Source organism: Lagopus muta, chromosome 6 (genome assembly GCF_023343835.1).
Source record: "Lagopus muta isolate bLagMut1 chromosome 6, bLagMut1 primary, whole genome shotgun sequence".
Taxonomy (NCBI): domain Eukaryota; kingdom Metazoa; phylum Chordata; class Aves; order Galliformes; family Phasianidae; genus Lagopus; species Lagopus muta.
The window spans coordinates 53,035,541-53,048,597 of record NC_064438.1 but is presented as its reverse complement, the minus strand read 5'-3'; the positions used below and the strand labels follow the sequence as shown (position 1 = coordinate 53,048,597).

Here is a 13,057-nt window from a genome sequence, read left to right as displayed (position 1 = left end):
ATAGATAGCAGGAATGGTAAGTGATGGAGCATGGCCAGGCTGGAGGAGTCTTCAAAGGTAAACCATCAAATGTCAGTGGTAGACATGAAGAATGAAGCTCTTCCAGGACTTAGAACTTCAGTATGTTTGTGAGAAACTTAAGGTGGTGTTACAGGGCACATTATTGGTGTTAGAGATTTTATTATTGTAATTTTTCAGCTCTTCCATTGGAATGAACACAGAAGCTTTCTAGTGTGTTAGAACTTGGTTCAGTTCGAAGTTTGAATTTTGTTCTTTCAATAACAGTTAAAATGAGATATTTTCTATTCATTCTTGTTACAAATGGTTGAACCAGACTTATCAAACATTTCTAAAACGTAGTGCAGGCATGTATCTGACACAGAAAATTTCATTCTAAAAAGCTGACAGAGATTCACATGCAGCTGAAAATTGAGTTTTTGAAAAAAAAAAAAACCCTTAAAGATGATGTTTTCAGCTTTTTCCATAGGAACTCTTGTGACTGTCATTTAATGAACTGGCCACTCTGTTGCACAGAATGATATTAAATCAATTAACCCTGCATGTCTTGTAGATGGTAGAGAATGATATCAATTCTGGTTGGGCACAATTGGGAAACATCTCATCTAGCTTAGAAAACCTTGTGGACGAAGTGAAGCAAGCTGCTATTTCTGAGACAAGAGGCAAACTAGAAGGAGAATGGAAAGAACTTCAGGATATTATAAGTACCAGGTATAAAATAATGTTTCATGATATTAGCAAAGGAATTGTTCACTGTAAGTAAAATGTGTGTTTCAAAGTGAATAGCTGTGTGTTATAGGAAGTGTTTGTGTATTGAACAGTGTTAACTGCCTTTTGTTTTAACTGCATTACACGTATCTTTTTCTTAGTTATGCATGGTAGATAGCGTGAATCTCTTCAGGAAGCTCAGACTGTAACAGTTCTGCAGTATCCTTGACCTCATTTTTATTTCCTGCTACCTTCAGGTTAAATGAGCTGTGGTTCACTCTGCTTCTCATATTTATCAATGGAAAAACTTGTTTGACCTCAGGAAGAAAAAGAGAATTGGATCAGTCATGCAGTCAATCACAATATCTCTGTCGCTTTTTATGCTGTAAAACGTCAGGTGTCTTGTCTTGCTACTTTCCCAATTTGTGTTTTTTTTACCTTTCTTACAGAACTAATTCTTTAAGGACTGCCTTGGAAATTGTTTTACCAATAGAAAATGAGTCCATTCTTCTATGTGAGTTAGATCAACGGCTGAACAAAAAGGGAATCCAGCAGTTTAATTTGGTGAACAGTGATCTTGCTTACAGAGAACTAAAGGTAAGGGAAAAGGCTGATATGCAGAGACAGCATCCCAACCAGGACAATTCTTAATATCTCTAGGAACTAGAGGACTGCATAGGGTTTCTCACTTAGAACTTTTGCACCATTCATAATACTTCCCAAAACTTTTGATCTGGTTTGTGTCTGAACACATTTTAATTCATTTACTTCAAATGCTATTGCTCCTGGAGAGCCAGACAGGCACCCTTGATAGACTCTGCTGTAAAAGGCATAGCATTAAATGAATATTTAATGCTTGGTCAGGACTTCCCTTTGCTACAGTTTTACGCTATCCCCACTTGGCTGTATGTCACTTTGTGGAGTGATGTAAGTAATGTGGTGTTAATTAATGCTAAAGTAAGCTGCCTCGATCACATCTGCTGAGGGATCTGAGTGTGCTGCAGGGTTGGGCTTTTTAGCTGCTTTCAGTATCTTGTTCCTAGACTCTGCTCTGTCTGCTAGGTGAGCTGGATGTTGTTTTGTTCATGATATGTTGTTCCTTCTGAACACATAGGCTGCTACGCAGTACTGAAAGTTTGCGTTTGTCTGCCCTTGGCTCTCAAGCTGAGTATAGTTTCAGTCTCTCAGGTTCTAGGACAGAGTTCATGTGCACTCTTTGTCTGAGATGACTCCTGGTTGGAAGGATCCTGCATTTTTTCCTAGCTTTGCGCTTTTGGGGTTTCACAACACTGCTGTACTGCTGTTCATCTGAGGGCTGCATAATCCTTTAACTAGGTAATGAGCAGGCTTCACAAGGAGATTTTAGATGTATGTGAATCTCCTCTGAAAACACAGAAAAAGCAAGCATAAAAGGTGGCAGCAATAGCAGTCATCTGTGTGCTCGCCTGTACTCCGAAGTCCCAGGATTCTCATCAGCTTTCTGTCTTATTCATCTGGTTGCTGGCAAGGTGATTGGGCTTTTCTCATAATGCTGAACAAATTCTGTCTGTGGAATACCATTTTATTTGATTTTTCTCTTTTAACCCATCCTTCACCAAAATCCAGAGTAACAACTTTTCTTTCTTAACCACTTTATTTAGCATATCTACTGTGTTGCTGTGACAAAGTCTTTCTGCATTAATGACTTCAGATTGCTTTATACAGACTTAGGTTTATATTTCTAACATGATGTTATCTCTTAGCAAACGGTGAACTGAACATACAGGCACAGTGATACAGATTTATCAAATCAGTCAAATTTGATATTATTTCTGTAGCTAGATCTTCCACAGTAATAAATTGTAATGGAAATTCCAAACACCAAAATCCAAAAGCTGTTCTCCTTCACACTTTTAACAATATTTATTACATATATTATATTTGGATCAGTAGAATTTGTTTTTCACTGGTTCAGCTTGAATACAGGATACAGACTTTCTTTCACTTACTAACACTGTTGATGTCTTTCTCTACTGCAGGAGCTACAGAGATCCATATTAAATCAGATTGAAGTGTGCAAACAATTGGAACACCTAGATAGCTCAGCAAGAGATGAATTTAATCCAATAGATCTGCAAGCTGCAAGTAAAATTATGTTTTATTATCAAAACCAGCTTGAGGAAATGAGCCGTAAAATGCAAATCCGAGAGACAGTCCTTAAAGATCTGGAAGCTTTTATGGCCTCGTTGAGGAAAATTAAGTCTTCTGTCAAACATCTCATAGATCCCTTAGGCCAACCTGAAACACAAGGAAAAACATGGAGAGAGGCTGCACAAGAACTTTCTCATATGGCAAAAGAGGCTCAGTGTTTGGATGAACGCTTGAAAACAGTTGATATCTGCTTGGAAGATGCTGAGTGTGGGAGAAATACTAGCTGTGAAAAGCTTGTTCAAACTTTATCTGAAGAGCTAAATGTGACTGGTGATCACTCAAGTGAACAGATGCCTATGGAGGGAAATGATTTATACAAGGTTTTTTCCACCAGAAATGAGGAGCTCCTTAAAAACATTCAGGATCTACGTGATAGAATTAACAAAATAGGTTTGAAAGATCCAACAGTTCCAGCTATTCAACAGAGGTGAATTGTTTTTCGAAGCTCTTGTAATTAAGTAATTTCAATGGACTCAGGGGTTCTATGGACTCCTTGCAGTAGAACACTGAAATCTGACTGTGTCTTAAAGCCTCTTCATAGCACTGAAAGATCGTGAATTGTGGTTTATTCTCTGATTTAGAATCTAAAAAAGGGAAGCTTTTTCCATTTATTTTGTTTTAAACACCATGTATGTGCTTCTTTGAAGTACTATTGATGAAGAGGAAATTAGGAGGAGGCTGATTGTTACAGTCATGGTTTTCAATAACATAACTCAAACAGGGAGATAGCTCTTCTCCCTGAGCACCAACATGTGATCTAAACCTCTGAGTAATAGTGTTATTTTACCATGCCTTGAGTAAGTCACGTTTCCTGCATCTCAGATGGTGTTTCAGAGGAGTTCTCTGCAGCCTTCCAAATGATGAGTAAATAGTTCACTACAGTCTTAGTGTGGGGAAATAGGGAGGGGAGTTTATGGTTGTGAAATCCCACACTATGCCATAACTTCCTTTCTTAGACCTTATTTAAAGGCAGCCGGAGTGCACTTCACATTTCATACAAAATAATTGACTGTGTTCATACAAAACTCACTGGCCCTAAAAAATTTGGGGTTGCTTTCTCAAACGGCTCCTAGATCAGTATAACTCCTCTGGCAGACTGTCGAATTTCATGATCTGAAAATGAAATCACACTTTTTATGATGTCATTTAATATAGTAACTGTGCTCAGCTCAGGATGAAATTCTAGAGGGCTTTGGTAATTACATTTATGGAAAAAAAATCAAGACTTGCTTTCATATAAGCCTGTATTTCATTATTTTTTTTTCCCTAATAAAGGATAAAGTCATTAGTGGAATTGGAAAAGGAATTAGATTGTTCTGCTGTTGAAATGAAATCTATGCGAGAAATTGCTAATAAGCTCCTGCAGATGAAAGAGGAAAAAGCAGAAGAATCAAATGAGCAATGTAGAGTTACAGAGAGATCGTGGGAGGATACAAAACTCTTGCTTGCTGAATGGTAAGGAAAAAAGTTGTGTTTTAAATAGTGTTTTACAAGTGAGAAGTTTGCTTATGGAATGCATCAGCAAAAAAGTCTTAAAAACATGCTTCAAAGTAAGTGAAATTCTGATGCAGTAGGAAATGTTACTACTACAATGCTGTAGAATGTCGTAATGCCAAGAATGATACATATAAATTTGCAGCCAAAGCTCATTAATATTATTTATTTTTAAGGAATCACAATCCTGTCATGTAAGCGTTATGTAGTGATATGTTGAACTTCATAGGTATCGAAAAGAAAAGTCTGCCTGTTGGTGTCTTCTATGTGGTTTTCATGCCAGTGCATTCAAAAAGAAGTCAGTCTGAACCAAATCAAGAGAACACCTGTCTTAGAGTCAGAAAAAAACTAAGGAACTAAGGAAATTTGTTTGATAAGCAGAGGAGAGTCTGGACTCCCTATACATACTATGTAGGAGAAAGAAGCAGGTAGGAGGCTTAGGCTGCTCCTTTTATGTATAGTCAGTAAACAGTTGATCTCTTTTTTCAATAGCCAGGAGCAGTGTGCGAGGGCTCTGGAGCTCCTGAAGCAGTATCAAAGCTGCAAAAGCAGTCTAACCAGCATCATCCATAAACAGGAGATTGTGCTTTCACAGCAAAATTCGTACATGGGGAAGGACAATTTGAACAGACTGATAGCAAAGGTGAGTGAAAGGAACTTAATGAAAAGTCACATAAATAAACTTTCCTGGGAGTGTGGGAGCATTCCATTGTATAGGGTTGTATACCTGGACTTCAGGGTAAGTGTTAAGTCCTTGCTTTCACTTTGGCTTCCAAAGTACTTTTAAGGACTGTACTCTGATTTAAATTGATGACCGGCTTTACTTAGTAAGTCATGTTCTTGTTAAAGGGGATTTTGATCTAAAATGGAAAGAACAGTTTTGATCCAACACCAAAACAAGATGAAATCTTGTTCTGCCAAAAAAAAAAAAACAACAAAACCCACATCTCGAAAGCAGCAAGACTTATTTCACCTGTACTCTTCAGAACATTTCTATATTTTCTATCAAGTTAAAAACCTTCTAGTAGGTAGTTTGCAAATATACAGAAGCAACAAAATCTATTCACTGCTGAAGAGATGGTTTAAAGCATTGTAAACGCCTCAAGCAAAAATAATATCTAATGTAACTCCTTGTGGGCTGCTTGTTTATCTGCTGTAGTAACGTATAACCAAGAATGAGGATCTGCATCCTCTCCCTGCTCAGGTCATAGACAGGGCTGCAGGGTTTGTCTGCACTGCACAGTGCTATATGGAGATTTTCAGCTAACCCTGAGAAAGAAGCTGAAGAACAGGAGCTGTAAGGCTGTGTCAGTGTGACACAACCACTGAAGGACTGGACCATGACAGATTTATTCTGCTTCCAAGACTGGTACTCGTGTGCCTTGCTGTAATCATTATCAACTTGCACAGAGCCTGCTTGGGGTTGCCAACATGAAACTGCACTGGGATTCCGACTTCTGGGAACCAGACCAGTTTTGGCTGGCCTGACAATTCAGTATTTTATTGAGCTGTGTTTTCAACATTAATCTCTGATGTCATACTGACTTTGCTGACCAAACTGTGTTGTGGTTCAGATAAAAGCTTGACTTCTAGCTACATTATTTTTGTGTAAATGAATGCAAGTACTGGATATAGGCATCCATAGCTAATGGATTGTGGAACAGCAAGCAGCATTTCCATTGTGACCATTTTGGTGAACAGGTTTCACCTTTCCTGGCTGGGTTACATGACAAGCTGTTTAGATGCCATTTTTGGCTTTGTGTTGAGACACCAACCATAGTTCAGGAACATTTGCTCTCAGCCAGTGCCTGGGATGATTAAATTTAAGAAGGAACACAAACATTTTCTTCCCTCATGGTGGGTGCTTGTGTGCATCATCTGCCCTTCAGCTCGAGCAGGATCTTTTCTGATTTCACCAGCAGGACCTCTGGCACCTCATGTTGCTTGAGCTTCCACTGCAGGGGAGCTTGCTTGCATGCCCCAGCCCCTAATCTTCTGGAGCCCCTTTGCTTAGATTACAGCTCATACTCCTCTGCCTGTTTTGCAGCTGCCACTCTCAGAATGCAAGTTTGCAAGAGCTGCTGCATAGTACTGACATGTCCTTGAGTATTCATCGTTTATTTGTAATTAAGTATAACGGTAACAGAGGAGATCATCTGCCTTGCTGAGAGTTGTGCTGCTCTGCCATCCCTCCCCTGGTCTCTGGTTGGCAGGCTCTGTCTGATGAGATGCTTCTCATCTCTGCGAATTACAGTTTGCAGTAGCCTAACGCTAGAGGTCAGTGTTTCTTTTCCAATAGGTTTCCATGTTGTTTGTAAACACCGACGTTACAATCAAGCACAAAGAAGCTGTCTCGTGTTTAAGTAGAAAATAGAAAAAATGGACGATTTTATTTCTGGCAGTGGTATATTTGACCATTCTGAAGTGGAATCTAAGCTTTTATAAAAATAGTTCAGAACCTGGGGATCCCAGTGCCAGGTTATGAGGATGTAAGATAATTATTACATTGTACTTGCTTGTTTTTGTAACGGAGATGCTGTATTTGGATATACAGTCTGCTTGGATCTTGTGACTGTTACTTTTAAATCAAGCTGTGCTTTTAGGTCTCACAGTAAGAAGTATACTATCCATAGTTCTCACTCAGCTGTTCTGCCAGCAGTGGCAGAATGAAGAGGAAAATGTTCTTATCAGCGTGGCAGGGATGCAGTGGCAGAGAATACATTGCTAGTCTCATTATATTCTGTAAAATAGGTTATTTCATGTAATGCTGTTATTTCTCTAACCTGAAAGTATCAGCACATCACTTAAAATGTTTTGCTGAATAAACTGTTTTAAGCAAACATTGCTTGCAAATATGCTCTTGGTCTCTTTCACAGATTGAAGAGGCAAAAGAGGAATTTAATGATCGCGCTGAAGATGTAGACAAAATAAATCAGATCTGCAAAAACCTTCAATTCCAGCTCAATAAAATGAGAAGCTTTGAGGAGCCTCCGTTTGAGAATGAGGCTAACATCATTGTGGACAGATGGCTGGATGTATGTAAAAAGTAAATTATCGGGGTGGTCTTATCCGCTGTGCATTACAGTAATTGATTCTGACTCATGTGTAATATTTGGAATAAATTAAGTGCAATATGGCAAAGATTCTTAAGAGGGAAATCCAGAGCAAAGTTTACAGAGTGTCCATTGGTGTAATGATTTTGATAGTTTATATCATGGCAGTCTTAACAGCAAATGGTTGTGGGAAGTGCAGGAAGGCAACATTTGTGCTTTCAGCACGAATCTGTAAGCTTCCATAACAACTTCAGTGCATTTAGACTTTGGAGTCAGTCGGGAGAATTACAAAGCTGGTGCTGTTGGGGAGAAATGTTTGCCACAGTCGGTCTAAGCAGTGCATCAATACTGAGATTAGATGGCATTTACTGAGAGTAGATAAACATTAATGAGCAAGGCTCCTTCCTAAACCTGCCTTAAAACTGGCAAGCTGCCGTTTTGATTGGTGTGTTTAGCGACATGTGTAGCAGGGATTTAAATATCTTCTCCATGACTGGTTTGCTGTGAAGACACATGAGATTTTTTTCCCTTGCTGCACATATTGTTTATGTAGGTGCTCAGATTATTTTGCTCAGATTTTATTACGCTGCCTTTGTTTTTGGATTATAACTCAATGTTTTGTGTATCTGTGTGTGTTTTTTGTGTATAAATCTCCTGGTAGATCAATGAAAAAACTGAAAACTATTGTGATAATTTGGGAAGAGCTCAGGCTTTGTGGGACAAACTTCTTGGTTTATCTGGCACAATCGATGCATGGGCAAATGCAGAACTTAAGAACACGGAAGGCCGCTGTCTGACCGATGAGGACCTTACACAGCTGAAGGTAATTTGAATGAAATTCTTTGAATTCATGTTGTAGTGATGTGGACTTCTGACTATAAAAATGCAGATCTCAAAGAGGTATGAGCTCTGCAAAAGTAGTGGAAGTCCTGATATTTGCAGTTTTATCTCCCTGTACACTTTCATCGAAGACAGTGCATAATATATAGGAGATGCAGGTCTTGGAAACTAATATGTATGTGTAGATGTCTGTACAAGCTTAGTGGATATGTTAAATCATTAGAATTAATGCAGCACTATAAATGCTTTATTATACTACAGAAGTCCCCTCATCCCTTTGTACTGTGTGAACATAACAGTGAAGTCTGGAATTTTATGGACTAAGTACAATGGTGCACAAACTTCCTTGCACCTAGAGAAGAGAGAAAAGAGTGTGTGTGGTTACTAAGAATCTCCATGGGCAGGCATTCATCAGTAGAGCCTGGGCAAGGCCTGCTCTTGCCCCTTTCACACAGGTTCCAGCATTACCTCTAGGAATAGGGGTGCAGTTGGATTTAGAAACACATGTGCCAGCTCTGTGTCATTGAAGAGCCTCATATATGGGGGATGAGTTTTTTAACTTCTGACCTTACAGTCATAATTGACCAACTGTGCTGCTCTTTTGTAGCTACAGCCATTCTCTACTATACAGGAGTAACTTCCTGCTTGAGTGGGCTTGAAACATAACTAAGTCCCATATTTGCTAGTTTGAAAATATGCAGGCAGCTGATTCTCGGTGTTTATATGCTACAAATGCCCTGTTTTTCATTGTGCTTACTGCAGAACTGTTGCTATCATTCTTAGTGCTGCTCATTTGTTTTAACTTGCAGAGCAATAAAAAGCCAAGGTGTTCTTGTTATGTGCATCTTCCCAGTGAAACAGTAGTGTGCTTGCTGTGCACAGGTGGATGTTCTGTTATTGTTTTTCCACCATGTTGTTAGAGTTAACCTGGGGCAGTTCAGGTCCCTAAGGGCTACACTAAAAATACACCATCTGGTAACTGCATCTTAAAGGCTATTTTGTTACCTGGAAACTGTTGAAGCCCACAGTGATGTGACCGTGCCTCCGGCGTGCCTTTCTGCTGGTGCACAGGAAGGGCTGGCTGTACTGGAGGTGGCTGAGGTTCCTCCACTGCTCCTGCACAAGAAGATAGTTCTCAAAAGAAAAGGAGGGAAAGGGGAGGGGAGAGAGAAACTCTTTCCCCATGAACTGCTGTACGAGTGGAATAGCAGGAGAGAAAGGCAAATTCCGTGCATTTGTAGTTTTGTGAATTCTAAAGTTTCCAAAAGGAGCCAGGTTCGTTTATTTATTTATATATATGTATGTATATACATTTTGAAACATATTAATTGGAATTAGAAGCCCAATGCTGCAGTGTTACACAGGATTGAAACCCAGGGTCCTTTGTGACCACTCAGCAGAGCACAGGTGTATGTGCTTTCCTGAAACCTATCCAAAAGTACTGAGTAATGAATTTTTGGACTATTTAAAAATAGTTTCAGTATGTGTAATGTCAGAGAAGTCCTTTCCCCTGTAGGCATGATGGAAATGGAAGTGCTTCTAAGGGCTGCAGGGACTGGATGGGTCTTGAGGTTTCCTTGTATAGAAATTGCAATAGAAAATTTTGTCTTGAGGGAATTTGGGATCCTGGAATCAGGCGCAGTGTGACTACTTTTGACATGTAATGTTTCATAATTTGAAGCTGATATTTTACTTCCACATTATTGGATGGTTCCAGAATCCATTCTAACAAGCAGAGATCTTTTTGTATACATGGAGATTTATAATAAAAAAGCGTATGCAGGATATGTTTTATTTTATCTCATCCCTACCAAAATGCATAATCAGGGGATCAGTTCTTGACTTAAGTCTATGAGAAGATTTCAAGATGTATTACCCTTTTGGTAAGCATTAAGAAAAGCATTAAGAAATGCTTAGAACAAACATACAAAACAAACCCACAAAAATTATTTTCCCACAACTCTGCTTGGTTAAAATAGAAGTAAAATAGTTAAGATTGTTAAATTTATGCTAGATTTGCACTGACAGCTACTTTTGTCTGAGAAACCCGGAATATCTCTGACCCCAGAACCAAAAAGTGTCAACCTAAATTTCTAAAATGAAAATCTCTGAGTAAGCAGCTGTTGGACCAGTGGAGCTGTATATGCCAAAACAAGGAATCAGAAAATGAGAAGTATATTATTCTAACAGAAACGTGAAAACTAAATTTGAATGAAAGGGAGTTATAGAAGTGTTTTTTCCACCATTAGGCATGCTTATGTGTCCAGGAGCAGAAACTCCAGAAATTTGACAACACAGTGGCTGAGATAGAAGAACTTCTAAATAGTAATGAACCTCCACTGGAGCTCCAGGTAGGAAAATGGTTTTACAGCTGATGTGCTGGTATTCATGATTACAAGACCTGCTTCTAGCATCACTTTTGCTGCAGTGATTTCTCAGTTTGACTTGCCCAAAGAAAACTGTGGATGTTTTGTTGACTGTTAGCACTAGCACTTCATTTGTTGTCTTTCTCAAGCTGTCAGAACCAAACCTGCCATTGTAAACACAAAAGCTTCTGTCGTGTGCCTTTTATGGGCTCAGACCTGCTCCAACTGTTCTGCAGTCCTGCCTAAAAATGCCAGCATGTCGTTTTTTCCTATTGGCAAAGAGCATGGCACAGAGGGACTTTGTTATCCCTCTGTGGATCCCATCAACACAGCATGTTGCTGGTCTATTTTAAACTGTACCTTTATGTGTGTGTGTAGGTTTTTACTAAGGGTGTTTGTTATGTTATTTTTTCCTTTGGGATTTCACAAGGAAACATTTGTCTTTTTGTGTTAACATCACGCATCAAAGAATAAGTCCTTCTCCACTGTTTGAGACCAAGATTCCTTAGGCTTCTGCTCCCTGTCAGATGTGTGTTGAGCTTGACTTAGTTTGGCTATTTGTGCATTTATCCTCAACAGACAGTGAAGTCAGAGGAGTTTCATTGAGTAAAGTGATCAGAAATGCTTAGGACTGGAGTAGCAACTGCATGCAGTATATTCCTCAAGAGCACCAGACATGCTCAGCCCCCTGGGATGGGGGCTATGATGTAGCTGTGATTCCATTCAGTTGGTGTCTCATGCCAATCTGCAGAAGCTTTAAGGGAAGGGTTGTTCCCCTTAGTTGTTAGCCTTGGGCCAGACTTCCCCACCTCTGCTCTCCTTGCCTGTTTTTAGAGTCAGCGTGGGAAATCCCCACTGGGATTTCTGCAGGAAGACGAGTCGCACAAGGGATCTGGGGTTCTCTTTACCCTGGCAGCTGAAAGGCATGTAAGGCTTTTATTCAGCTGAGGGTCAACGCTGGAGTACACCAACAAATAAATTTGGTGGCAAATCAGTACATGCATCACTAATGAAGATAAACAGAGATCATTCCTCCTTACTGTATTATTGTTCCATTTGTGGGGTGGGAGGGAACAAACTGTGGTTAAAGTGTCTGGACTGCAGCTCATGTAATTGCTTTCTATGTCTATTGTGCAGTTCTGCAGCATGATAGGAAATCAGTCTACTCTAACTTCTGACATTATTTTTTTTTATTTCTAATGTGAAGGTTATCAGATCATCTATTGTGCAAAAAATGGAGTTAATAAAAGACCTTTTGACAACGAAGCGGCGTACCAGTGAACTCAGTGTGAATACAGCAGAGCTGAAAGGAGATCTTGATCTGGCCAAGACACAGATTGGAATGACTGAATCGCTTTTAAAAGCTTTATCTCCTTCTGACACCTTAGAGATCTTTACTAAATTGGAGGTAGTGTGCCACCAATTAATCTTTTACACATCTTCTACAATTTTGTTAATTGTTTCTATGTACCTGTGGTAAGTTGGTAAAGTAACTCAAGAGAAGAACTTCACTGGAATACTTCCTAAAGATGATGGAAACATGACATAAAAACCCATTTTCACTGGATGTTATCAGATGTAGTTAGTTAACCCTTGCAGCTACTGAAAATGGTTAGTGGTAAAAATTCCAGCAGTGTATTGCAAAGGTATGTTGAAGCAGATGTGGTGGTACTGGGTTGTGTCTTCACAGCTATTGGAATAAGGAAATTAATTATTTAATTCTTTATTCCAATAGTTCATCTCCTGGTTATCCTGAAGTCATCTTTCTGTCCGCAGGGACTTTACAGGCAGCCTAAAACGTTTAGGAATGGAATAGTGCATATGGCAGCTAAGGCATTATTGGTTCTAGGTATTATGTGCTCTGGAACATACTGTCTTATGATGCCTCTCACATGTCTGTGTGATGAAAAATACACACAGCAGTGTGATTATCTATGCATAGAGATGTAAACACACGACTCAAGTAGAGTTCAGTGCTTATTTCTACCTACTGAATGCTTTCTTACTGTCAGTGCACATTAAGAAACTATTTTGACGTACAAGCAGGAACAAACCATGTTGTAAAAATCTGTGATTGGTAATAAGGCAGCTGTACAGCAAACATCTGCTCTTTTTTAACATTAGGAGATACATCAGAAAATTCTGCAACAAAAACATCATGTGACGTTACTCCAAGAAGAGACGGATTGTCCCGATGTGGATGAATTGAATAAGCAGCTTAAATGTGTCACCGATTTGTTTAACAAGAAAAAACACGTGTTTCAGGACCACTTTATTGGTGTTTTGAATCGTAAGTGAACACGTTTCACATTTAGGTAGCTTTCTCAGTTTGTAGGTATCCACTGGATCAGTTTTGTTGCAAAATTATTTGAGTTTGGTTCATTGTCA

The 13,057-nt window shown here is 39.2% G+C and overlaps 2 protein-coding genes across 6 annotated transcripts in view; one reads left to right on the top strand and one right to left on the bottom strand.

Moving 5' to 3' along the window:
- Window positions 1-13,057, bottom strand: part of WDR89 (WD repeat domain 89) — a 320,794-nt gene that overhangs the window by 115,613 nt on the left and 192,124 nt on the right. The gene's annotated exons all lie outside the window — the stretch shown is intronic.
- Window positions 1-13,057, top strand: part of SYNE2 (spectrin repeat containing nuclear envelope protein 2) — a 172,108-nt gene that overhangs the window by 49,030 nt on the left and 110,021 nt on the right. For all 4 annotated transcript variants that reach the window (XM_048948676.1, XM_048948675.1, XM_048948673.1 and 1 more), the window contains 10 exons: window positions 572-729; window positions 1,176-1,323; window positions 2,745-3,343; window positions 4,192-4,371; window positions 4,903-5,053; window positions 7,287-7,445; window positions 8,125-8,286; window positions 10,553-10,654; window positions 11,877-12,077; window positions 12,794-12,959. In XM_048948676.1, coding sequence (XP_048804633.1) covers window positions 572-729; window positions 1,176-1,323; window positions 2,745-3,343; window positions 4,192-4,371; window positions 4,903-5,053; window positions 7,287-7,445; window positions 8,125-8,286; window positions 10,553-10,654; window positions 11,877-12,077; window positions 12,794-12,959 — 2,026 coding nt within the window. The remainder of the gene's footprint in view (window positions 1-571; window positions 730-1,175; window positions 1,324-2,744; window positions 3,344-4,191; window positions 4,372-4,902; window positions 5,054-7,286; window positions 7,446-8,124; window positions 8,287-10,552; window positions 10,655-11,876; window positions 12,078-12,793; window positions 12,960-13,057) is intronic.